The sequence below is a fragment of the Pithys albifrons genome, chromosome 28 (assembly GCF_047495875.1).
Source record: "Pithys albifrons albifrons isolate INPA30051 chromosome 28, PitAlb_v1, whole genome shotgun sequence".
Taxonomy (NCBI): domain Eukaryota; kingdom Metazoa; phylum Chordata; class Aves; order Passeriformes; family Thamnophilidae; genus Pithys; species Pithys albifrons.
In genome coordinates this window covers 1315324-1334488 of record NC_092485.1, presented here as the reverse complement: position 1 = coordinate 1334488, position 19165 = coordinate 1315324, and the positions used below count along the sequence as shown (strand labels likewise).

The window sequence follows — 19165 nt, the reverse complement described above, 5'->3', positions numbered from 1 at the left end:
GGATAAATCTCCTCTGTGGTGCACCATCCTCGGAGTGTGGCATTCCCAGGAGGGTCTGCCTGTGGGACAGCGTGCGCTGGCACCTTGGCACAGCGCAGGGAATGGCATTGTCTCCAGCTCGGCTGGGGATCCCAAACTGCCCAAGCTGGGGTGTGTAACTCAGCGTGGTCTTGCAGTGCTTAAAGGGATCCTGCAGCCTGCAGAGGTTGGGGCGTCTCGGTGTGCAGGGTCTGGAGACAAGCGGCTGCTCTCCTGTTGTGCCTGGAGGCTCGTGGCCACTGTCATCACCTGTCACTCAGCCCTTGGTGTTGGCAGGTGTGTAATGAGGGCAGCCACAGGAGCTGGCACGTGGTGGAGAGTCCAGAGGCTCCACTGATATCCCTCCTGATGGTGCTGATGTCTGTTTCAGAGCATTTTCTGCCCTGCCTGTCATTGGCACTGCTAAACCCCCAATAAAACTTGGACTTGGAGGTGGAAAAGCAGCTTTTTACATTGAACAGTAAAGTGTGTCACAGAGTCACAGAATGTGCTGAGTTGGAAGGGACCCACAAGGATCATCGAGTCCAGCTCTTAGCCCTGCACAGGACCATCCCCAAGAGTCACACCATGTGCCTGAGAGTATCATTGGTGTCCCTCCCCTTGCCATAATGCAGGTGATGGATTGGAAGTGAAGAACACCCTTCATACTGCCCCCCAGCTCCCTTGGCACCTGAGCCAAGTGGTGGCTCCCATGGTAGGGCCAAAGACCTTTCTGGTCCTAAGCATACTCTCCCCTCCAATGGTAAACCCACATTTCTTGAAGGAGACAGGATATTCCTTCTCTGCAAAGCACCTTTAGTGAGAAAAACGCAACTGCTGCTCAAGAAAACCTTTTCCTGGTGATGGGGACCCTCCAAGGGCACTGTGAGAGGGGGAGCCAGTGTGGAAGCAGCCAGAGGACAGCCCAGATCGGCTGAGCCCCCATCCCTGCACTGCCGGGGGGGAACCATCGGCACTAAGAATAGATGGTTTATTCATCCACATCCCTCTCCCTGTGAAGGGTGCTCGAGGCACTGCACAGCAATTAACACAAGCTCTGGCAGATTGACAGGTGGTCTTTGCTGCTGGTGGTTCTGAGGATGGTGGGTGGGGGGCACTGGTGCTGCTGAGCTCCTCAGCAGACACCCAGCACCTGCCTGGCACTGGGACACTGGGATGGATGCTGGGTGTGGAGCTACAGGATGGGGAGAGGCGTGTGGGGCTGGTGCTCCTGCCTCTGGTGAGGGAAGAAGGCACCTTCCCCAAGCAGGTTTGGGGCAGGAGGTAACAAGGCAGGCAGAGGTAAGGGCAGTGTTGGTGGGGAGGGTGGCAAGCTGTGGGGTGAAGCAGGACATGATGCCCTGCAGTGAGGGTGGCTCTGGGGAGCTGGCACAGCAGGCAGGGGACATCACCTGCACTGATTTGTGGCACCCTGGGCTCTCTGCTGAGTTACCAGGATGTCTCATCCCACGGCTGGGCTGAAGGCATGGGGGACCTGGGGGACAAACAGAGGATTGTTGTTGCCATTGCATTGCTGTCAGAGCCATGGTGCCCTCTTCAAACAAACCTCCTGCCACTCACCATGAACAGCTTCACCTCTGGGAGGGTGGGGTGGGGATTTACTTTGGGATGAACATCAACTGGGCAGCTGATGGGGCAGACTGAAGAGATCCCAAAATCTGTGATGTGCATGTTGGTCCTCCATCCTGCCTGGGCTGCTCTTGGAGATGCTGCTGCGATTTTTGGGGGGTGAGCCTTGCCTCAGTGCCTGGAAGGACCAGCACCCTCAGGCACCCCGGCAGTGCATGCCCACCCCCCTGCCAGGGGACCACAGGTGCAGGGAGACCCCAAGCCTGGTGGGCTCCTGGTGGTCAGACGTGCAGCAGGTTTGTTTCCGGCTCCCCGCAGGCTGCTGTGCCTGGTGCCAGAGTGAATTTGGCACCTGGCCCTCCTGCCAGGCTGGGGAGGGGGAGAAGAAAGGCTGAGCCCTCCTCGCTTCAGGCAGGAGATTCAGTTCCTCCTGGGTGTGCACAAAGGCCGTTTATCTGCGGAGCAAAGCCCTGGTAACCACAGGGCAGAGCGTGAAGGGCTGATTAGGGGCTGTGTGAGGAGGGGCGCGGAGGTCGCGTGCAGGCACTTCCCTTCCCATTTCCAGGGCTTTCCATGGTGATGGCTCCTATTCGGCTCCGTTGTCAGGACGTCACTCACACGCGGCTCCGACGACATCTGTCAAAACACGTCCCCCTTGTCCTTGGCGCTCCCGGGGAAGAGGGATCTGTTGGCCCCGTAATGAGCCTGACATCAATTAATCATCAGCCTTAAAAATTAGCATCGTGGCAGTACACGTTGGAGGAAAACGATTCCCCAGATGGAAGCAAAAATAGCTTGGGTTATCTCCCTCCTCCTGCGGGAGATGACAACAATAGATTCACTAACGAGCCTGGAACTCGTTAAGCTGGGTTTGCCCCCCGAGGTGCTCTGCCTCTTCTCTCAAGGGGCTCTTGGAGGACCCTCTTGTGCAACAGCTGATGACCTTCCCAGGGGTCTGGTCCTGCTGCAGCTGGATCCTTGTGGCCAGCATCTCCTGGGATTTGCAGAGAGCCCAGGGTGAGCTCGCAGGGATGAGCCCCTTCCCAAAGGGGAGGGTTTGGAGGGGACCAGCACCACTAGGGTCTTGTTCTTCTGGAGTGAAGGATTCTCCTTCCCAGGTGGTGCTGCTGGGCTGGGGCTGAGGTTCAACCTCAAGGACATATCCCATTCACAGAATCACAGAATCACAGACTATTCTGAGTTGGAAGGGACCCATAACGGTCATTGAGTCCAACTCTTAAGTCAATGGCCCATACAGGGGATTGAACCCACGACCTTGGCGTTATTGCAACCAGATTTTAACCAATTATGCTAATCTCAGTGGTCAGTCGGGGTGAGCTGCCCCTTGTCTCTGTCCAGAGTGGCAGCTCTGAGCAGTGTTGGTGCCCACCGCAGCTTGGTGAGTGCCAGTTCTGATATTCAGGAGCTCAGCAGTGGGCTGGAGGTCTCCAGAGACTCCCTGTCTGCGGGATGACTGAGGCAACTTCCCTGGAGGCTCATGATGAACTGCTCTTTATGCCTATGCCATGCTGGGTTTTTCCATGCTTGGAGCTGCTCTTCCTCCCTGCCAGGCGAGCTGTAACCTTAGGGAGCAGCCTCCTACCCCTCCACATGCCCACCACTGGTACGTGGCGGGTGAAGATCCCCCAGTGCTGGCTGCATTTTGGGTCTGTTTGGGTGGCTCTGATTGCTCAGTGTGGAGCAGCTCCACAGGCTACAGCTGGCAGGGAAGCCAGGGAGGACATTTTGCATTCCTGCTGGAGACACATGAGGACTCTTTGGCTGATCTGGTGATGGACAGACAGACCAAGTGTCTACCAGAGCCCAGCTGAGGCCGGGGAGAATTGTGTTTGCAACGCATTGCTCTGCACAAAGCTCGCAGTCACAAGGCGAGGGGGACAAAAGGCTCCCTGTTTGCGCCGTCCCAGTGGGTGCAATTCCAACAGTTAAAAAGCAAATGTGAGTTGTTTGTCTCCATGAATATAAAGCTTCCCCAAGCATGGCCGTATTCTGGCTGGGAATGGGGAGTTTGGCTCTGCTAATGACTGTTCTCCTGCAAAATGGAGCCAACTCGAGCCAAGAGCTGCCTGGCCGGGCCCTTCCCCACTGGCTCCAGTGCAGGGACATGGGCTGGGGCAGGGACAGGCTCTGGGGTCTGATAAATGCCCTTTCAGCCAGGCCTGAGTGCCCAGTGGGGAGCAGTGGACAGGGATGGGTGTGGGGACCTTGACATGTTGTACCCAGGGGTGACTGCCACCCTGAGCACCCTGTCAGCACCTGGGACCTTCTCCCATGTCCTGAGCAACAGGAAACCCCAGGCAGGGGGGCATCAGATCTGCTGATCTGAGGCATCTGATTGTGAGTCCAAGGGCTGCTGTCACAGGCTGGGGACCTTCAGTCACAAGTCACATCCCTCCATACCTGGGTTTGGGTGCTGCCCTGCTTGTAGGAAGGCCTGTGAATCCCCCTGGCCCTGGTTTTTCACCTGAGGTTTTATTCCCAGACCAACTGGAGAAGGAAGGGAATGGGTGTGAATGGCTGGAGGTGCAGGGGTGGGAACAGGCTGTTGTGAAGCTGCTATGGGGCCTGTGGTGAGAGTGGGTCTGAGAGGAACAACACCAAGGCTTGGAGCATGGACACATCCACACCCTCTCCATGGATGATCCCCAGCAGTGATGGAGCTGTTGAGATGTCACCAGTGCCTGTGTGGAACAAGCAGTGTGGGTGGCTGCACGTGGCTCTCCTGGGGGCCTGTGGGGCTTGACCCCCATGTCTGTGGCAGCCAAGCTGATCTGAGCACAGCCCATGGGCATCTCCACCCTTGCCCAAGGGTCTCTTCCTCCCTCTTTTTGCCCTGTCCTCCTCTTGCCTCTCTGGGGCTTTGGAAAAAGGCTCTGCCCAGCGAGGGAGGATTGTTATGGGAGAAGAACATGGCTGTGACTGGCACAGACCCTGTGCCCCCCCTTCTCTGCAGGGCACCCAGCTTGGTCCTTGAGATGCTGCCAGCAGTGGGTGCAGGATTCCCCCTGCTCCCTTGTCCCCCTCCTCCACCAGGCAAAGCTTGGAGTGGGGGCTGGCGATGTCCCCAGATACAGGGCACATCTGGAGGGCACTGAAGCAGTTAAGTGAAGGGCTGATTTGTGCTATAGAAACCCGCAGTTCCTTCCTTTGATCCTCTGAATCAGCCCATTGCCTCCTTCATATAAAGCCCCATTTATCTCCGCTCTTCCCAGTAAGTTTGAAGGCGGTCGCGGCTCGTGGCTCCTCGGCAGCAGAGAGGATCCTGCCCAGCGTTCTCTTCCGCTGAAGCAGAATCAGGTGAAATCTCTATGGCAACTGGCAGATGACAGGGAGTCTTGTTGCCTTGGAAATGAGGCAAGGCAAAAAAAAAAAAAAGGAAAACCCAACAAAAAAACCACCACCCAAAAAGAGCCATCTGGAATTTTGAATTTCCACAATGTCCAACCTGTGTCTGGTGATGTGTGGGGAGTGTGAACCCACTGCCACCGGCTGCTCCAGGGCTTGACTGTGCCTTCTGCCTCACCCTGGGGGTTTGGGGTTTATGTTCCTCTGTCCTCCACTTTCTGGCTTTTTTTTTGTTGTGTGCAGGGTCTGTGGCATTGCCCTGAATGTTTGCTGCTGGCTGTGGGAAAGGTGTCATGTGTGGAGCTTTTTAGGGTGCTGAAACCCCCAGGCTGGGCTGTGCCCTGTTGGGGGCCAGCATGGTGCTGGAAAACCCCAATAATGCAGTGGGGAAAGGCTGAGGGAGCTGGGGGTGTTTAGCCTGAAGAAGAGGAGGCTCAGAGGTGACCTCAGCACTGTCTGGAACTCCCTGAAGGGAAGTTCTGGCCAGGTGGGGGTTGGTCTCTTCTCCCAGGCACTCAGCAATAGGACAAGGGGGCACGATGGGCTCAAGCTCTGCCAGGGGAAATTGGAGAGCAGAAAAAACTTCTTTGCAGAGAGAGTGCTCAGGCATTGGAATGGGCTGCCCAGAGAGGGGGTGGATTCCCAATCCCTGGAGGTTTTGAAACTGAGCTTGGCCGTGGCACTGAGTGCCATGATCTGGTAAAGGGACTGGAGTTGGACCAAGGGTTGGACTTGATGATCTCGGAGGTCTTTCCAACCCAATCCATTCTATGATTCTGTAATTCTGTGAACCCTGAGGAGGACAGCAGGCTCCTGGGGGAAACTGAGGCACAGAGTGCTGCATGACCAGCCTGACCCTGCAGTGTCAGCTTAGCACAGGCCCCAGTGCCGTGGCCACTGCTGACACTGTCTCCACCTGCCTGAGACCACAGGGCAGTCATCAGGGAGTTAATGTCACCTCTGTGTCTGCTGCTGTGTGTGCTGGTGTCCAGAGGCTTGGGGCACTCTCAGAGCATGAATCCAGCCTGTCTACCTGCCATCCCACTCCTTCCCAAGCTGCACAGGCACTTCCATGGGTTATTTTGAAGACCCACAGTGCTGGGTATGGGAGTGTTGGGATGCTCCCAGCTCCTCCAATGCTTTCAGGAGCAGCTTTGGAGGCAGCTGTGGCACTGGGATGTGAAATGCTGTGTGCAGGGACAGGGTCTGTCCCAACACAAGGGATTTTGGACTCCTCTGGCTCATCAGTGCAGGGGAGTGGAGGGCGGCACAGAAATGGGATGCAGGGACACAGAGCAGCTTGAGGCTTTGGAGCTGGAAAGGGAACTGTGGTTTGGACATGCAGGTGGGGTGGTTTGGGGCCAAGTGCAGCATCCATTGAAAGAATAACCCACAAATGGGCTGTAGGCCTGGCCTGGATCTCTCCAGCAGGCTCACTTGGAAACTTGTGTATGGGAGAGACCCAATTAAGTAGATTTATGGCTGCTCTAGCCTGAGAAAGTCTGAATCCCTTTTAAAAGCTTGGCTCGCTGGAGCCAGACGGGGTCCAGGCTCCAGGTCTCTCAGCCCTGCCCTTGTTATGAGCAGCAATTCACAAGGCTTAGCAGCCATGATTGCCCCCAAAGTGCTGATTCGGCCCAAGTCCCAGCCTGTCACTGCTGCATCCCCCTGCCCTTTGCCTGCTCTCCCCTGCCAGGGAGAGATGGTGGCTCTCTCCCACAGTGTGGGGCTGCCCCAGCCTGTGCTGGTGGCCGTGGTGGGGATGGTGGTGATGGGGGCGGGGTGGTGGTGGGAATGGGGATGGTGATGGGAATGGTGTAGGGATGGGGATGGAGATGGGAATGGTGTGGGGATAGGGATGGGGATGGTGTGATGGTGATGGGGATGGTGTGGGGATGGGGATGGGGATGGTGTTGGTGGTGGGAATGGTGGCAGTGATGGAGTCCTGTCATTGCTCCTCCTCTGGGTGTGTCCCTACAGGGGCTGGTGCTCCTTGGGGGGCTCAAGTCCTGTGGGGCACACACTGTCCCCACAGCATTGCCCAACTGTACTCCCATTGCCTCCCCCAACTGATGCTTCTTGGGCTCTCCTCCCTTGGCCAAAGGTTAGTACAGGATGTGCTGGGCTGTGTAAAATCTGTTCCTGCAGCCTTGCAGGGCTGCCTGTGTGGAGGCACCATGTGCAGAGCCCAGCCTGCTGTGGTGGAGTCACAGGTGGGGACCTCGGGCACCTGCAGCTTCCCCTGTATGTCCCTGTCCCCAGTGGCACAGGGCTGTTCCTCTACGTCCCCAGGTAACACCATCTCTGGCTCTTCCAGCCTGGGGGCTGCTGCCTTAATCCAGGGAATGGTGGCCATGCTTTTCCCTGTTGGTTGCCCAGGGTGGTTCAGCCATTTGGGTGCCCCAGTACTCTGTTACCAGAGTGCTGGATGGCACAGCCCTGTCCCTGTCCCTTGGCGAGCAGGACCCTCTCCTGGCACTGCTGGGGGGGACATGGGTCTGGCAGCCAGCCCTCAGCTCACACCAATGAAAGCAATTAAACCAGGAGTGCTAATGAACCTTCTGCCTTCTGGGTGGGACAACAGGTTTGCAGGAAAGGGGGAGATGCTTGCCCAGGGCACTGAGAGAGGGTGGAAGACGTGCTCTGCCAGGCTGAGTGCCCCGGAGCATCTTCTGACAGAGTTGAGTGGTTGGGGGTGCTGGTGCCTCCCTGTGGGGAGCATGCAGGGATTGCAGGGATGGGGCTGGGCTGGAAAACGAGGTCAGTCATGGAAGTGAACACTGCAGACATGGCAGTCACCTCACACAGCCCCGTGAGCAATCTCCAATGCTCATTTTTTCTCTTTGGAAACTGTTGGGCTGAGAAAGACAGTTAAGCCCCAAGGAGAAGGATTGCAGGTTGTGACCATCCCCCTACCCAGCCCTGGGGAGCAGGAATCAGAGCTGGATGTAATAATGTAAGATAAAGCCATTTACTCCATATGGAAAGACTCTGCTGTCGGCGTGCCAAGACACCGGTGACGGAATCACAAGCTGCAGGGAACCCACGGGGCTCAGTGAGGTTCACACCGGGCTCAGGGTGTCAGGTCTCCCCTTGGGTGGGCTCTGAGTGCCAGAGCAGAGGGTTTTCAAGGAAAATACCAGCAAAATGCTGCCTGGGCTGATTCATTCATACACAGGGCTGGGAGCCTGGGCTGGGGCAGATGGAGGGAGCAGTGTGTGTCTGCACAAGGGTCTGGGGAGCGTGGCTGGGCTGGGGAGGGCTCATGGCCCCACGAGCATGGCTTTTATTGCAGAGTTTAGTAGTGGATTTTTCAATGCGCTGGAAGGAATTGAGCAACCAGTTAAAAATGTTTCCGGGCCTCGGGAAATTCGTTGCAGCTACTGTGGAATAGGGGCCCAATGGAATGACTCAGGAACACCATGGGGCCTTTCCCAGTGAATTCCTGCTTGCTGTTGAAATCTTTGCTGGGTCAACAGGAGGCCTTTCCTGGTTGGATCTTCTGAAACGAGACCCAGGTGGGCTGTGGGGGGCAAGAAAACACACGTGTGAGTGCCACGCTCACACTGAGTGTGTGGATGCAGGAGCAGACAAAGTGTGCAAGTCTGTGCAAACCTGGCACCCTCGTGCCAGTGTTGGTGTCACATCCTGCTTGTCCCTCTGCCTGTGTATGTACACAGGGGCACAGGCATAGGTGACACACGTGCACACACACACACACAGACACACACACACACACCTTTCTGTGGGCTTTTACTGCCATGTGGCCCACACATGAACATGTGCATGATGCAAACACACACACAGCCAGGTTCCTGTGCCAAGGCACATGGGCCACACGTGTCCCACGGACACAGCCCTGCCTGGCCCCAGCGGGAGCTGGTGACCACATGCTCCTTTGAAATGGGCTGTCAGAGCTGTTTGGAGTTGATGATTTCCTCATTCCTTGACGTACTTGGCCACGTCGACAGAGCCCGACTGCAGGGCCATGACTGTGCCCCAACATGTGGGGAGAGGAGCTGCTGCCACTCCCTCGGGGAGGTGGTGGGAAGGGCTGGACATGAACACAATCTGGAACTCCCCAGCCTCATCCAGCCATGGTTCTGCACTGCCTGTCACAGTCAGACCTGCAGCACACAGCACCATGCCATGAGCCAGCCCTTTACAGCTCTCTCCTTACCCTCCTCCTCTTCTTCTCCCTCCTTGGCTGCGCCAGCCTTGCATCCGAACTTGCTCCTTCTCCTGGTGATGGTACCTGCTGCTGCCCCAGCTGTGCCAAAGGCTAGTACAGCTCGGCTCAGCTCCTCAGCTCCATCCTTCTGCCCATACTGCCTGTGCTGGGCAGGAGGTGGGGGTGATGGGCAGTGTGTGGTTTGGGGCACCCAGTGTCACACTGAGTTTGTGTAATGTGGTGGTCCTTGCTGGAGGCTGTGCTGGGGAGTGCTGCAGGTGATGGTGTGGACGAGGGTGGGCTGGGACTTCCTGCCTTGGTTTCCCTGTGTACCAAGTGGAGCTGTATCATGTTTGCTGATATTGAAGAGTGCTGAGAGAGCTCTGTTGAGAAAGGAGCAGCTGGGGAGTTTGGTGGGCTGAGAATGCTGCCCAAGCAAAGCAGAGGACATGGACAAGTGAGACGCAGCCTGGCATGGGAGCAAGTGACTTGGGCAGTGTGGCCTGGTGGCCTCCCGGTGCAGGGCTTGGGGACAGTGGCTGCATCTCAGCGTTGCCCTCTGTGTGGTCAGAATGGGAGACACAGGGACAGACCCAGCACCTCCTTCCCTCTGTAACAGCAGGGTAGACAGAGCCTGTGAGAGCAGTGGGAGCTGCTGAGGAGCTGCAGGCCAGCCTGGAGCTGGGGTGGAGGGGTTGCCAGTCCCTGAGTCTGCAGCCCCGATGGAGCAGGGAATGTTGTGGGACACGTCCCAGCCATAGCTGCCGGGAAAATGAGCCTGGCCGAGGCCAGGGGTGTCCAACTGACCCCGCCACGGCACTGGCTGAGCCTTCTCTGCTGCTCTGTGCTCCAGCAGCTGGAAACATCTGGCTGTGCAAGCTTGCTAAATTGATGCAGGGAGGAATCCAGCGTGCTCCTGCTGTTCCCACACTCCAGCCTCTCCCAGCGGCTTCGGTTTCGACTCAGCTCCAGCATGTGGTGACTCGGCCAACCCCAAGCCAGCCCCCAGCCCTCTGCTGCCCCTGGGGAACAGGCTGTGGGGGCCTGGAGTCACTGCCTGGCCAGCCCTGGGGGGACAGACGGTGTCACTTCAGTGCTGGCAGCAGGATGTGTGCCAGAGGCGGGCAAGCAGCTCCTCCAGTCCCAGTGTGCCCCTTTCCTGGGTGAGAGCTGCTGCTTTGCCTGGAGTCCAGAGTGACCTGGACTGTCACCTGAAAACTGGGGCCGTGTCACCCAGGCACGGATGGCCAGAGGTGCCATGGGGTGAAGCTGGGGGTGCAGATCAGTCCCATTGCCCTGAAAGACCTGCCCCTGAGCCCTGGGATGCTGTTTCTCACCATGAGCGCCCCAGCTGCAGAGTGGTGCAGAGAAGGTGGCACCCCTGTGCTGGCCCCTCAGCCAGGGCAGCTGGGGACACGGCACAGGCTCGCCCTGCTGCTCCGGGATGGGGATGGCTGCAGCAGCCCCGCTGGCAGCAGTGCCCAGGGGGAGGCAGCGCCAGGGCCCAGTGCTGGCCCCGTGCCCAGGGAATGGCTGCGGGTGGCCGTGGGGGAGGCAGCCGGGATTTTGGGTGGGAGCCATGCCCGAGATGAACACACTGCTGAGCTGGCACGGGGTGAGAGCTGCTGCTGGCGCCAGGGGACAACAGTGGCTCTTCATCCCAGCCTGCTCTGTCCTGCCTGGATGTGCAGGGACATGGCACTGGCCTTGGTGTGCAGGGACACGGCACTGCCACGGTGTGTGTGTCACCCTCTCCTGCTGTGGGAGTGGGCTCTGGGTGACAGCACTCACTGAATGGGGCTGGAGTGAAAGAGCTATGGTGCTGAGTCCTTCCCTGAGGGCACTGGTGGTTCTTTTATTGCTCTTCCCTGAGGTTCACATGTATGTCCCCTCCCAAATCTCCCACGACAGACTGCAGTGTGACAGCCGTGGACTTGAACGCAGGTTCCTGCCCTGCCATTTCAAGCCTGATAATCCATCTTTCCAGGGAACCCAAGGGGAGGGTCTGACAGCTTTGAGGTATCTGCATGACCTTTTCTGCCTGCCCCACCAGAGGGGCACAGTGTCCCTTTGTCCCTGGCTGCAGAGTGGGGTGGGTTCTGCCTCCAGCACTGAGGGCTGCTCGAGCCTCCCCTGTGCCCTGGCTCCGTGTGTGCAGCCACCTCAGCTCCATCCTTCTGCCCACACTGCCTGTGCATCCCCATCCTGTGGCTCTGGGGACCAGTTGGAGCCTCCATGCCTTTGATTAACTCCTCCAATGTGCACAGGCTGCAATGGAGATTTAATAATGAGTTAATAATGACTTGTGTCCTGCTGAGCCTGGTTCTGGGAGCTGAACTGGAGTGATCAGACACATGCAGGGCCGGGTGTCCTTAAGTGATGGCGTGTGCCAGAAATGCTGAGTGCCCTGTGGGTTCACCAGCCCTTTTACCTCATCCACAACTGGCTTTAACCTGCTTGGTTGAACCCGTCTCATCGGGGCTGTTCCTGCTTGTCACGCCCTTCCAGGCTCATGCACAAATTGAAGCTGCTTCACTGGTCTGAGGTGCTCCTGCCCAGGTCAGTGGGCAAGTGGAGCCCAGGGGGGGGGCAGCATCACCCACGGGCACTGCCTGTGGCGTGGCTGGTGTGTGATGGGGACAAGGGACACGAGCCCTGCTTGAGCACTAGTGTGTGGCTGTGCTGTTGCAAGGATGCTGCTGGAATGTGTGCCATCGGTGTCCCCCATCCCCATGTCCCTGCTGCCAGGGTGTGTGCCATCAGTTTCACCTCTCCTTGTGTCCCTGCAGCCAGAGATGTGTGCCATTGGTGTCCCCCATCCCCATGTCACTACAGCAGGGTTGTGTGCCATCAGTGTCCCCTGTCTGTGTGTCCCTGCAGGTGGGGTGTCCCCTGTCCCTGTGTCCCTTCAGCAGGGGTGTGTGCCATTGGTATCCCCTGTCCCTGTGTCCCTATGGCTGGAGTGTGTGCCATCAGGGATGTGTGCCATCAGTCTTTCCTGTCCCTGTGTCCCCGCAGCCGGGGTGTGTGCCATCGGTGTCCCTTCTCCCTGTGTCCCTGCAGCCAGGGTGTGTGCCATCAATGTCCCCTGTCCTTGCGTCCCTGCAGGTGGGGTGTCCCCTGTCCCTGTGTCCCTGCAGCAGGAGTGTATGCCTTTGGTATCCCCTGTCCCTGTGTCCCTATGGCTGGAGTGTGTGCCATCAGGGATATGTGCCATCAGTGTCCCCTGTCCCTGTGTCCCTGCAGCCGGGGTGTGTGCCATCAATGTCCCCTGTCCTTGTGTCCCTGCAGCCAGGGTGTGTGCCATCAGTGTCCCCTGTCCCTGTGTCCCTGCAGCCGGGGTGTGTACCTGCCATGTCCCCTATCCCTGTGTCCCTGCAGCCAGGGTGTGTGCCATTGCTGTCCCTTGTCCCTGTGTCCCTGCAGCCAGGGTGTGTGCCACCAGGGGGGTGTGCCTGCCGTGTCCCCAGCCCTCATGTCGCTGCAGCTCATACGGTGCCGTAGCAAATCTCGAAGCACTGGTTGCCACGTTACATTAGGAGGAGCCACACGCCGTGTCCCCGGCGCCCGCTGTCACTGCGGATCCGTGGCAGGCTGCAGCTGAAAGGCCTGAAATTGGGGATCAAAGCAGCAGTGGCACGGCTGTTAGTGCCTGGGTTGCATGGGAGTGAGATGGGCACATGGGGCTGGAGCTGTGGCCCCGAGCCCACAGCGCTGCCAGGGCTGTGCCAGGAGTGACCTCCCTGCTCTGTGTGGGTGTCTGTTCACACACACCTGTGCAGGTGTCTTTGTGGAGTGTGTGTGCAGGTGTGTGTGCACACGTGTGTGGGTGTGCCTGTGTGTATCTGCACATGTGTGCACAAGTGGTTGTGGAGCAGATACATGCATGTGCACACGTGTTTTGGAGAGTGCATGGCTCTGTGTGTGTGCCATGCACACCTGGAGAAACCCCAGGGCAGCCAGACCTAGGATGTTCCCAGCCCTGGAATGTGCCCACCAGCCACCCCAGCCCCTGCAGAGGTAGCTGCCCCTCTGTGAGACTCAGTGTCCTCCACTCCCCAACATCCCCTTGGTCCTGCTGTGCCCATATTCCCAGACCAGAGCACCCACCGAGCCTGGGCGATGCAGGGGCAGGTTTGGGGACATTCTTTCAGGACTGTTGCTCCTGTGTGGCCCTGTGGAGCAGGGTCACAGTGCCTCAGGGTCACCTGGCTGTAGTTGGCCTCTTGTCATGTGCATGGGCCCCAGTTGGTCTCATCCTTTCTGGACCAGAGATCCCCATCCCAGCTGCACGCCTGGGAGTGGCATTTTGGGGTGGTGGAGTTCCAGGCCAGTGCTAGCCTTGTCCTGTACCCTCCTGGTGGGCAGAGCCAGGGCAAGTGGGCATGGCCATGGGCAGGGAAGCACAGAAGCCATCCATCTATGCATCCATCCCTTTAAAGCCATCACTTTTTCTGTCCACAGACCCTGAGTCCCAGAGGAAGAGGACAGTGCAGAATGTGCTGGACCTTCGGCAGAACCTGGAGGAGACCATGTCCAGCCTGAGGGGCTCTCAAGTGTCTCACAGGTGAAGCCCCAACACCAGACCCCTACACCACCCCTTCCCCACACAGTCAGTGTCCTTCCTGGGGCAGCTGGGAAGTGACTCTGCTCCTGGTGAGGGCTGTTGTGGATGGGAGGGAATCAGCTGTGCCCTGTGTCCTGGGGACCCTGTGCATGGAGGCTTGGAGAGAAGCCCCCAAATCCATGGTCATGAGGGGAGCTGACAGAGCAGAGAGGGCATGAGGTGTGTTCCCAGTGGGTTGGTGACCCTAAATGGTCCACCAGAGGCGAAGGTATCCCCTGTGCCCACCCAGGTTTGGACCAGAGGCTCCATCTCCTTCCTTGTCTCAGTTTCTCTGCACTGTGTAGGGTGATGATGGAGGAACCCTCAGTCAGAGCCCTCGAGCAGAGGTGGGGTACCCTGGGGTGCCCTGCCCAGACAGGGGCCAGGGTTCAGCGGGGCTGGAGACAAGGTGGGCACTGGATGGGGAACCAGAGCAAGGGATGTGTGCTCAGGGGGCTCTGACCTAGGACTGCCTGTGTCCCCCGGGTTTCTCACTTGAGCCCCCAGTGGGGTTTCTGCTCCTCACTGGATTTGCAGAGGCTGTGTGGGTGTCAGACGATTGGGAGAGTGAGGATGCGGGAACATCCTTCTCCTAGAGTGTGTTGCCACCTCGTGGTCTCCCTCGATCCTGATTTTTGTCTTGGAAGGGACAAAAAGCTGCAGCTTCCACTCAGCCTTCAGTCACCATTCAACATTACAGACCCTTCCTGTGTCATCCCTCAATCAGCTTGGCTCAGGATGAAGTAGCCCCTTCACCTCCCTCTTCATCACCCAGACTCTGTAGACCTTGCTCATCCTTGCTGTGGTTCCCAGATATTTTCTGAGCCAGGAGCAGCAGAGGGCTGGGGTGGTGGGATTAGCACGGGGCCACAGTGATACTCCCTGAGCTGGCCATTTCCTGGAATTATCCATTACAGTCCTGCCATCCCTTTGCTCAGTGCAGGAGCTGGGGCAGATCCTGGCACTGCTCACACCGAGTCAGGACTGTGTCGTGTTCACTTTGCCTTCATCAGTGTCAAACTCCACCCCCCTCCTCGCCCCAGTGCTCAGCTCCTTTGGAAATCCTCCCTCAGCTCGGGTCTTAGGGAAATAGGGCAAGGATATTAAGGGTGATTAAATTAGCATCGCTGGTGGGATTTGACTCTTCACTATCACTTCCTTTCCTTGATGAGCTCCGAGTACATCACGTGGTGGAGTGCTCAGCTGCATCGCTGCCACAGAGAAAAATGGGTATGAATAGCCCAGGGATCCCTACCCCTGTACTCTGTCCCTTTCAGAAGGACTTAAATACGAGAGGATCTTCCCTCTTATCCCATGGCAGCTGAATTTATTTGGAAGCTTTGTTTTATTCTCATAGCCTGTAGCAGCCTCAGCAGCTCCCTGCATCCCTCCAGGAGCTCCTCCACGGCTGTGAGCAAGATTTTCCTTTCCCTAAGCTGTGTCAGCTCTTCCCTGGTACATTATAATTACACACATACCCACTCATTCTGCTCTTGGGAACACTTCCTACAAATCTGTCCAATCCAGATGTCATCCACCATCCTCTGAATGTGCCTGCATCACCAGTGTCCTGCAGCCACCTGGGTTTTCTTTTTATTCCTTCCACAAACTGTTCCTCAGATTTCTCTTGTTCTCCTCACTGTGTTCTTCCATCCAGTGGCTGAGGGCTCAGCCTTTGCTGTTCCCTCTCTAGGATGCAAGTTTATTCCTGAAGGATGTCACCATACTCCTGGCAGTCTTCACACCTGCCTGCAGGGCTGCATGACTTCCCTGTGGGTTTAGAAAATCATGGAATCATGGAATCATTTAGGTTGGAAAAGGCCTCTAAGATCATTGAGTCCAACTGCTCCCCCAGCAAGGCCATGTTCACCACTAAACCGTGTCCCCAAGTGCAACATCCACATGTTTTTAGAACACTTCAGGAATGGTGACTCCATCACTGCCCTGGGCAGCTGTGCCAATGCCTGACCACTCCTTCTGTGAAGAAATTTTCCCAATATCCAGCCTGAACCTCCCTTGGCATAACTTGAGGTTGTTTCCTCTCATCTTGTCCCTTGTCCCCTGGGAGCAAAGCCCAACCCCCACCTCTCTTCACCCTCCTGTCAGGGAGTTGCAGAGATCAAGACAGTCCCCCCTGAGCCTCCTTTTCTCCAGGCTGAGCCCCCCCAGCTCCCTCAGCCGCTCCTGCTGCTCCAGCCCCTTCCCCAGCTCTGTTGCCAATCACTGGACCTGCTCCAGCAGTTCAAGGTTTTTCTAGTCACGAGGGGCCCAGAACTGAACCCAGGATTCGAGGTGAGGCTTCTGTTCCTCCTGCTCAGAGATGTGGTTGGCATCTGCTCCGAGCCGCCGGCAGCACATCCTCAAACAGCCTTTGTGCTCCTGACAAAAACAAAACCCTTTTAGCTGCCCCTTTTAGTTCCGCTGTAACAAACTTCCTAGTTTTTTGTATGTAGTTCCCTGTTTTAGATTCAGTGCTGCAGCCAGGGTTTGGCTTTGGGTGCTCCTGCAGGAACGTTTAATCCAAGCTAGGGAATAATTTGCTGATAGCAGTGTTTGGAGCCAATTCCAGGGCTGTGGGTTCCCAAGAAGCTGCTCCAACAAGCAACCGGTTTTGGTGCCTAAATTTAGTCTCAGCATCTCTGTGTGCCCAAAATACACCCTGAGGGGTGTGGGGAGTTTTGGAACTCCCTGTTCCTGAAGTTCTCACAGGCTCTGGGCTGTCTGAAGAGCACTGCACTTGTGGGCAGTCCCTGGGGCTGTCTTGGGGTGTCCCCTCCTGCCCAGACATGGAGGTTCTCTTTCCATGGAGGTTCAATGTGGGGCACTGCTGCAGGGCCCTGGACGCTGGTTTGTCCCTCAGCATTCTCCCACTCATAACCTCTGCTCCCTGGCATGGCCCACTGCCACATCCCCTGGGATCACTGCCACCACTCCAGCTTGTCCTGTCCTGGGTCTGGGGTGATATTTGGGTGCAGATGTTGAAGTGCTGGGAGGGAAGTGGCCGAGGAGGAGCAGTGCAGACATAGGAGAGCATGTCTGGGCTTTCAGCTGAAGGTGTTCTATTAGAGGAGTTCGGCACAGCTGGGGTTTGGAGCCAAGGCTGGTGTGCAGGGCGATGCTGATCCCCTCCCAGGCCTGTTTGCTGCCAGCCCTGGTGGCACACCGGGCCCTGATCTGAGGTGGGTGAACAGGTCCATGGTGGAGCATTGCCTTTGTAGGGTGATTGGGGCTGTAGGGAGGCACAGAGCCCCCATCACACCTCATGTCCTCCTCCACCATCCCTGGGGAGACAAGGGCACCACCAGACACTGGTGCTGTTGGTGTCCCAGTAGCTTCTGAACTCTGAGACACTGGGCTGGCATCAGGCAGGTTAGGAGGGGACTGTCCCCACCAGCTGAGATGGAGGGATCCAGGACAGTGGCCCTGCACCCACACTCCTGCCTTGCCTGGCTGCCTGCAAATGGGCAGCTTTCATAGAATCGATTGGGCTGGAAAAGACCTCCAAGATCATCAAGTCCAACCCTTGGTCCAACTCCAGTCCCTTTACCAGATCATGGCACTCAGTGCCACGTCCAATCTCAGTTTAAAAACCTCCAGGGATGGTGAATCCACCTCCTCCCTGGGCAGGCCATTCCAATGGCTGATTTTGGTTTCTGAGCACTGACAGCTCCAGCTCTGTGAGGGTGAGGCAGGGCACAGACCCCACTGCCCCCCATGCCCTGCCCTAACCCCCCTGCCCTTCATCCTCGCAGCTCCCTGGAAATGACCTGCTACGACAGCGACGAAGCCAATGCCCGGAGCGTGTCCAGCCTGTCCAACCGCTCCTCCCCGCTGTCCTGGCGCTATGGGCAGTCGAGCCCACGCCTGCAGGCGGGGGATGCGCCATCAGTGGGGGGCACCTGCCGCTCCGAGGGCACCCCCGGCTGGTACATGCACGGGGAGCGGGCACACTACTCACACACCATGCCCATGCGCAGCCCCAGCAAGCTGAGCCACATCTCCCGCCTGGAGCTGGTCGAGGCGCTGGACACCGACGACGTGGAGCTGAAGTCGGGCTACATGAGCGACAGCGATCTGATGGGGAAGACGCTGACGGAGGATGACGACATCACCACGGGGTAAGTGGGAAAGTGCCCGCCCCTTGGAATGGGGCTGTCCGGGAAGTTTACCAGGCAGTGGGGAACACCTGGCACAGCCAGGGTGGGTGGAGGAGCACGTAGATCACAGCCAGTCTGGCTTTCTACCAGCAGTGCTGCTGTTGCTGGGGCAACTGGGACTTCTTGGGGCTGATGGCCCCCTGAACTGGGATGAGCTGCTCTCTCAACGTGTGGGAAGTGTCTGGCCTGATTTAGGTGTTTCCAGAGCAGGGAGCTGAGATAAGCACATAGTCTGTGGCTGCAGGACCCCTGAGCCAAAGCTCTGCTGGTGTGAGTCTTACTGCTTTCAGAAATGCTCTCAGCAGTGGGTCTGAGCTGCTTCCTGTGACCCTGGCACTGTGGGGACAGCCTGTGTCTGGCTGGGAGTGCTGGTGGCCCGTGGTGGGAGAAGCTGGAATCAGTTCTCAGCACCCCAGGGGGAAGTGGGCCCCGAGGTGTCACTGCTGATGGGTAGCACTGTGTGGAGCAGGATGGGCTGCTTGGGCAGGGTCCCCTCCTTCTGGGACCCTCATCAACCTCCCTCCCTCCACCCACGGGGCCAGCAGGATCTCCTGCCAGATGGGCAGAGCCCAGCACGCCCAGGGCTCACATTTTCTTTCCAGATGTGTCCAACTCCTGCTGCGCTGCTGAGGTGCCCCTGACTCTGGCAAGGGTCCAGGATTTGAGCATGGTGGAGGTTTCCTGTTTCAGCAGAGGAGAAAATAAATAACTCGGGCGTTTGAGCTGTCCCAGAGCAGGAGGAGGTATTTGGCCTCCTGACAGTGCTGCTCTAGCCCTCCTGGGGTGCCTGTAGTCACGTCAGCTTGGTGCAGTACAGATCACAAGCTGTGGCTTCACACCCATCGTGGGGCCACCACTCCCCACATATGGACCAGAGGCACATGTTGAAGTTGGAGGGGACACACTGGCAGGTTTCTGTTGCCCTCTGCCCCTGCCATGCTCCAGTTCTGGGGTGAGAGTGCCTGTGGCACTGTGAGTGTCAGACCCATCCTCCCCACAGGGATGTGGGGTTACCTTGGGGGCTGCCCTGGGCTTGTGAAGCCTTTTCTGATTCAACATGGACCTCCTGGAGATTGTAACCCATTGGTTGGCAGCCAGAGGTGGCACACGTCACAGCTTTTTGGTCACTGGGTGCGATGGGCAGTGGGGTGGATCTGGGCTGCCCTGGATGGCTGGGATTTCAACAGGGCTGGCTGTGGGAATGAAGGGCTCCACTGCTTGTCTCATCTTGGTGCTGCTCATACAGGTGCATGACCT

At 57.7% G+C, this 19165-nt stretch overlaps 1 protein-coding gene across 2 annotated transcripts in view; it reads left to right on the top strand.

The window, feature by feature from the left end:
- NAV1 (neuron navigator 1) overlaps positions 1 to 19165 on the top strand; it is a 77101-nt gene that overhangs the window by 32212 nt on the left and 25724 nt on the right. For both annotated transcript variants that reach the window (XM_071578769.1, XM_071578768.1), the window contains exons 5-6: positions 13610 to 13712; positions 17504 to 17869. In XM_071578769.1, coding sequence (XP_071434870.1) covers positions 13610 to 13712; positions 17504 to 17869 — 469 coding nt within the window. The remainder of the gene's footprint in view (positions 1 to 13609; positions 13713 to 17503; positions 17870 to 19165) is intronic.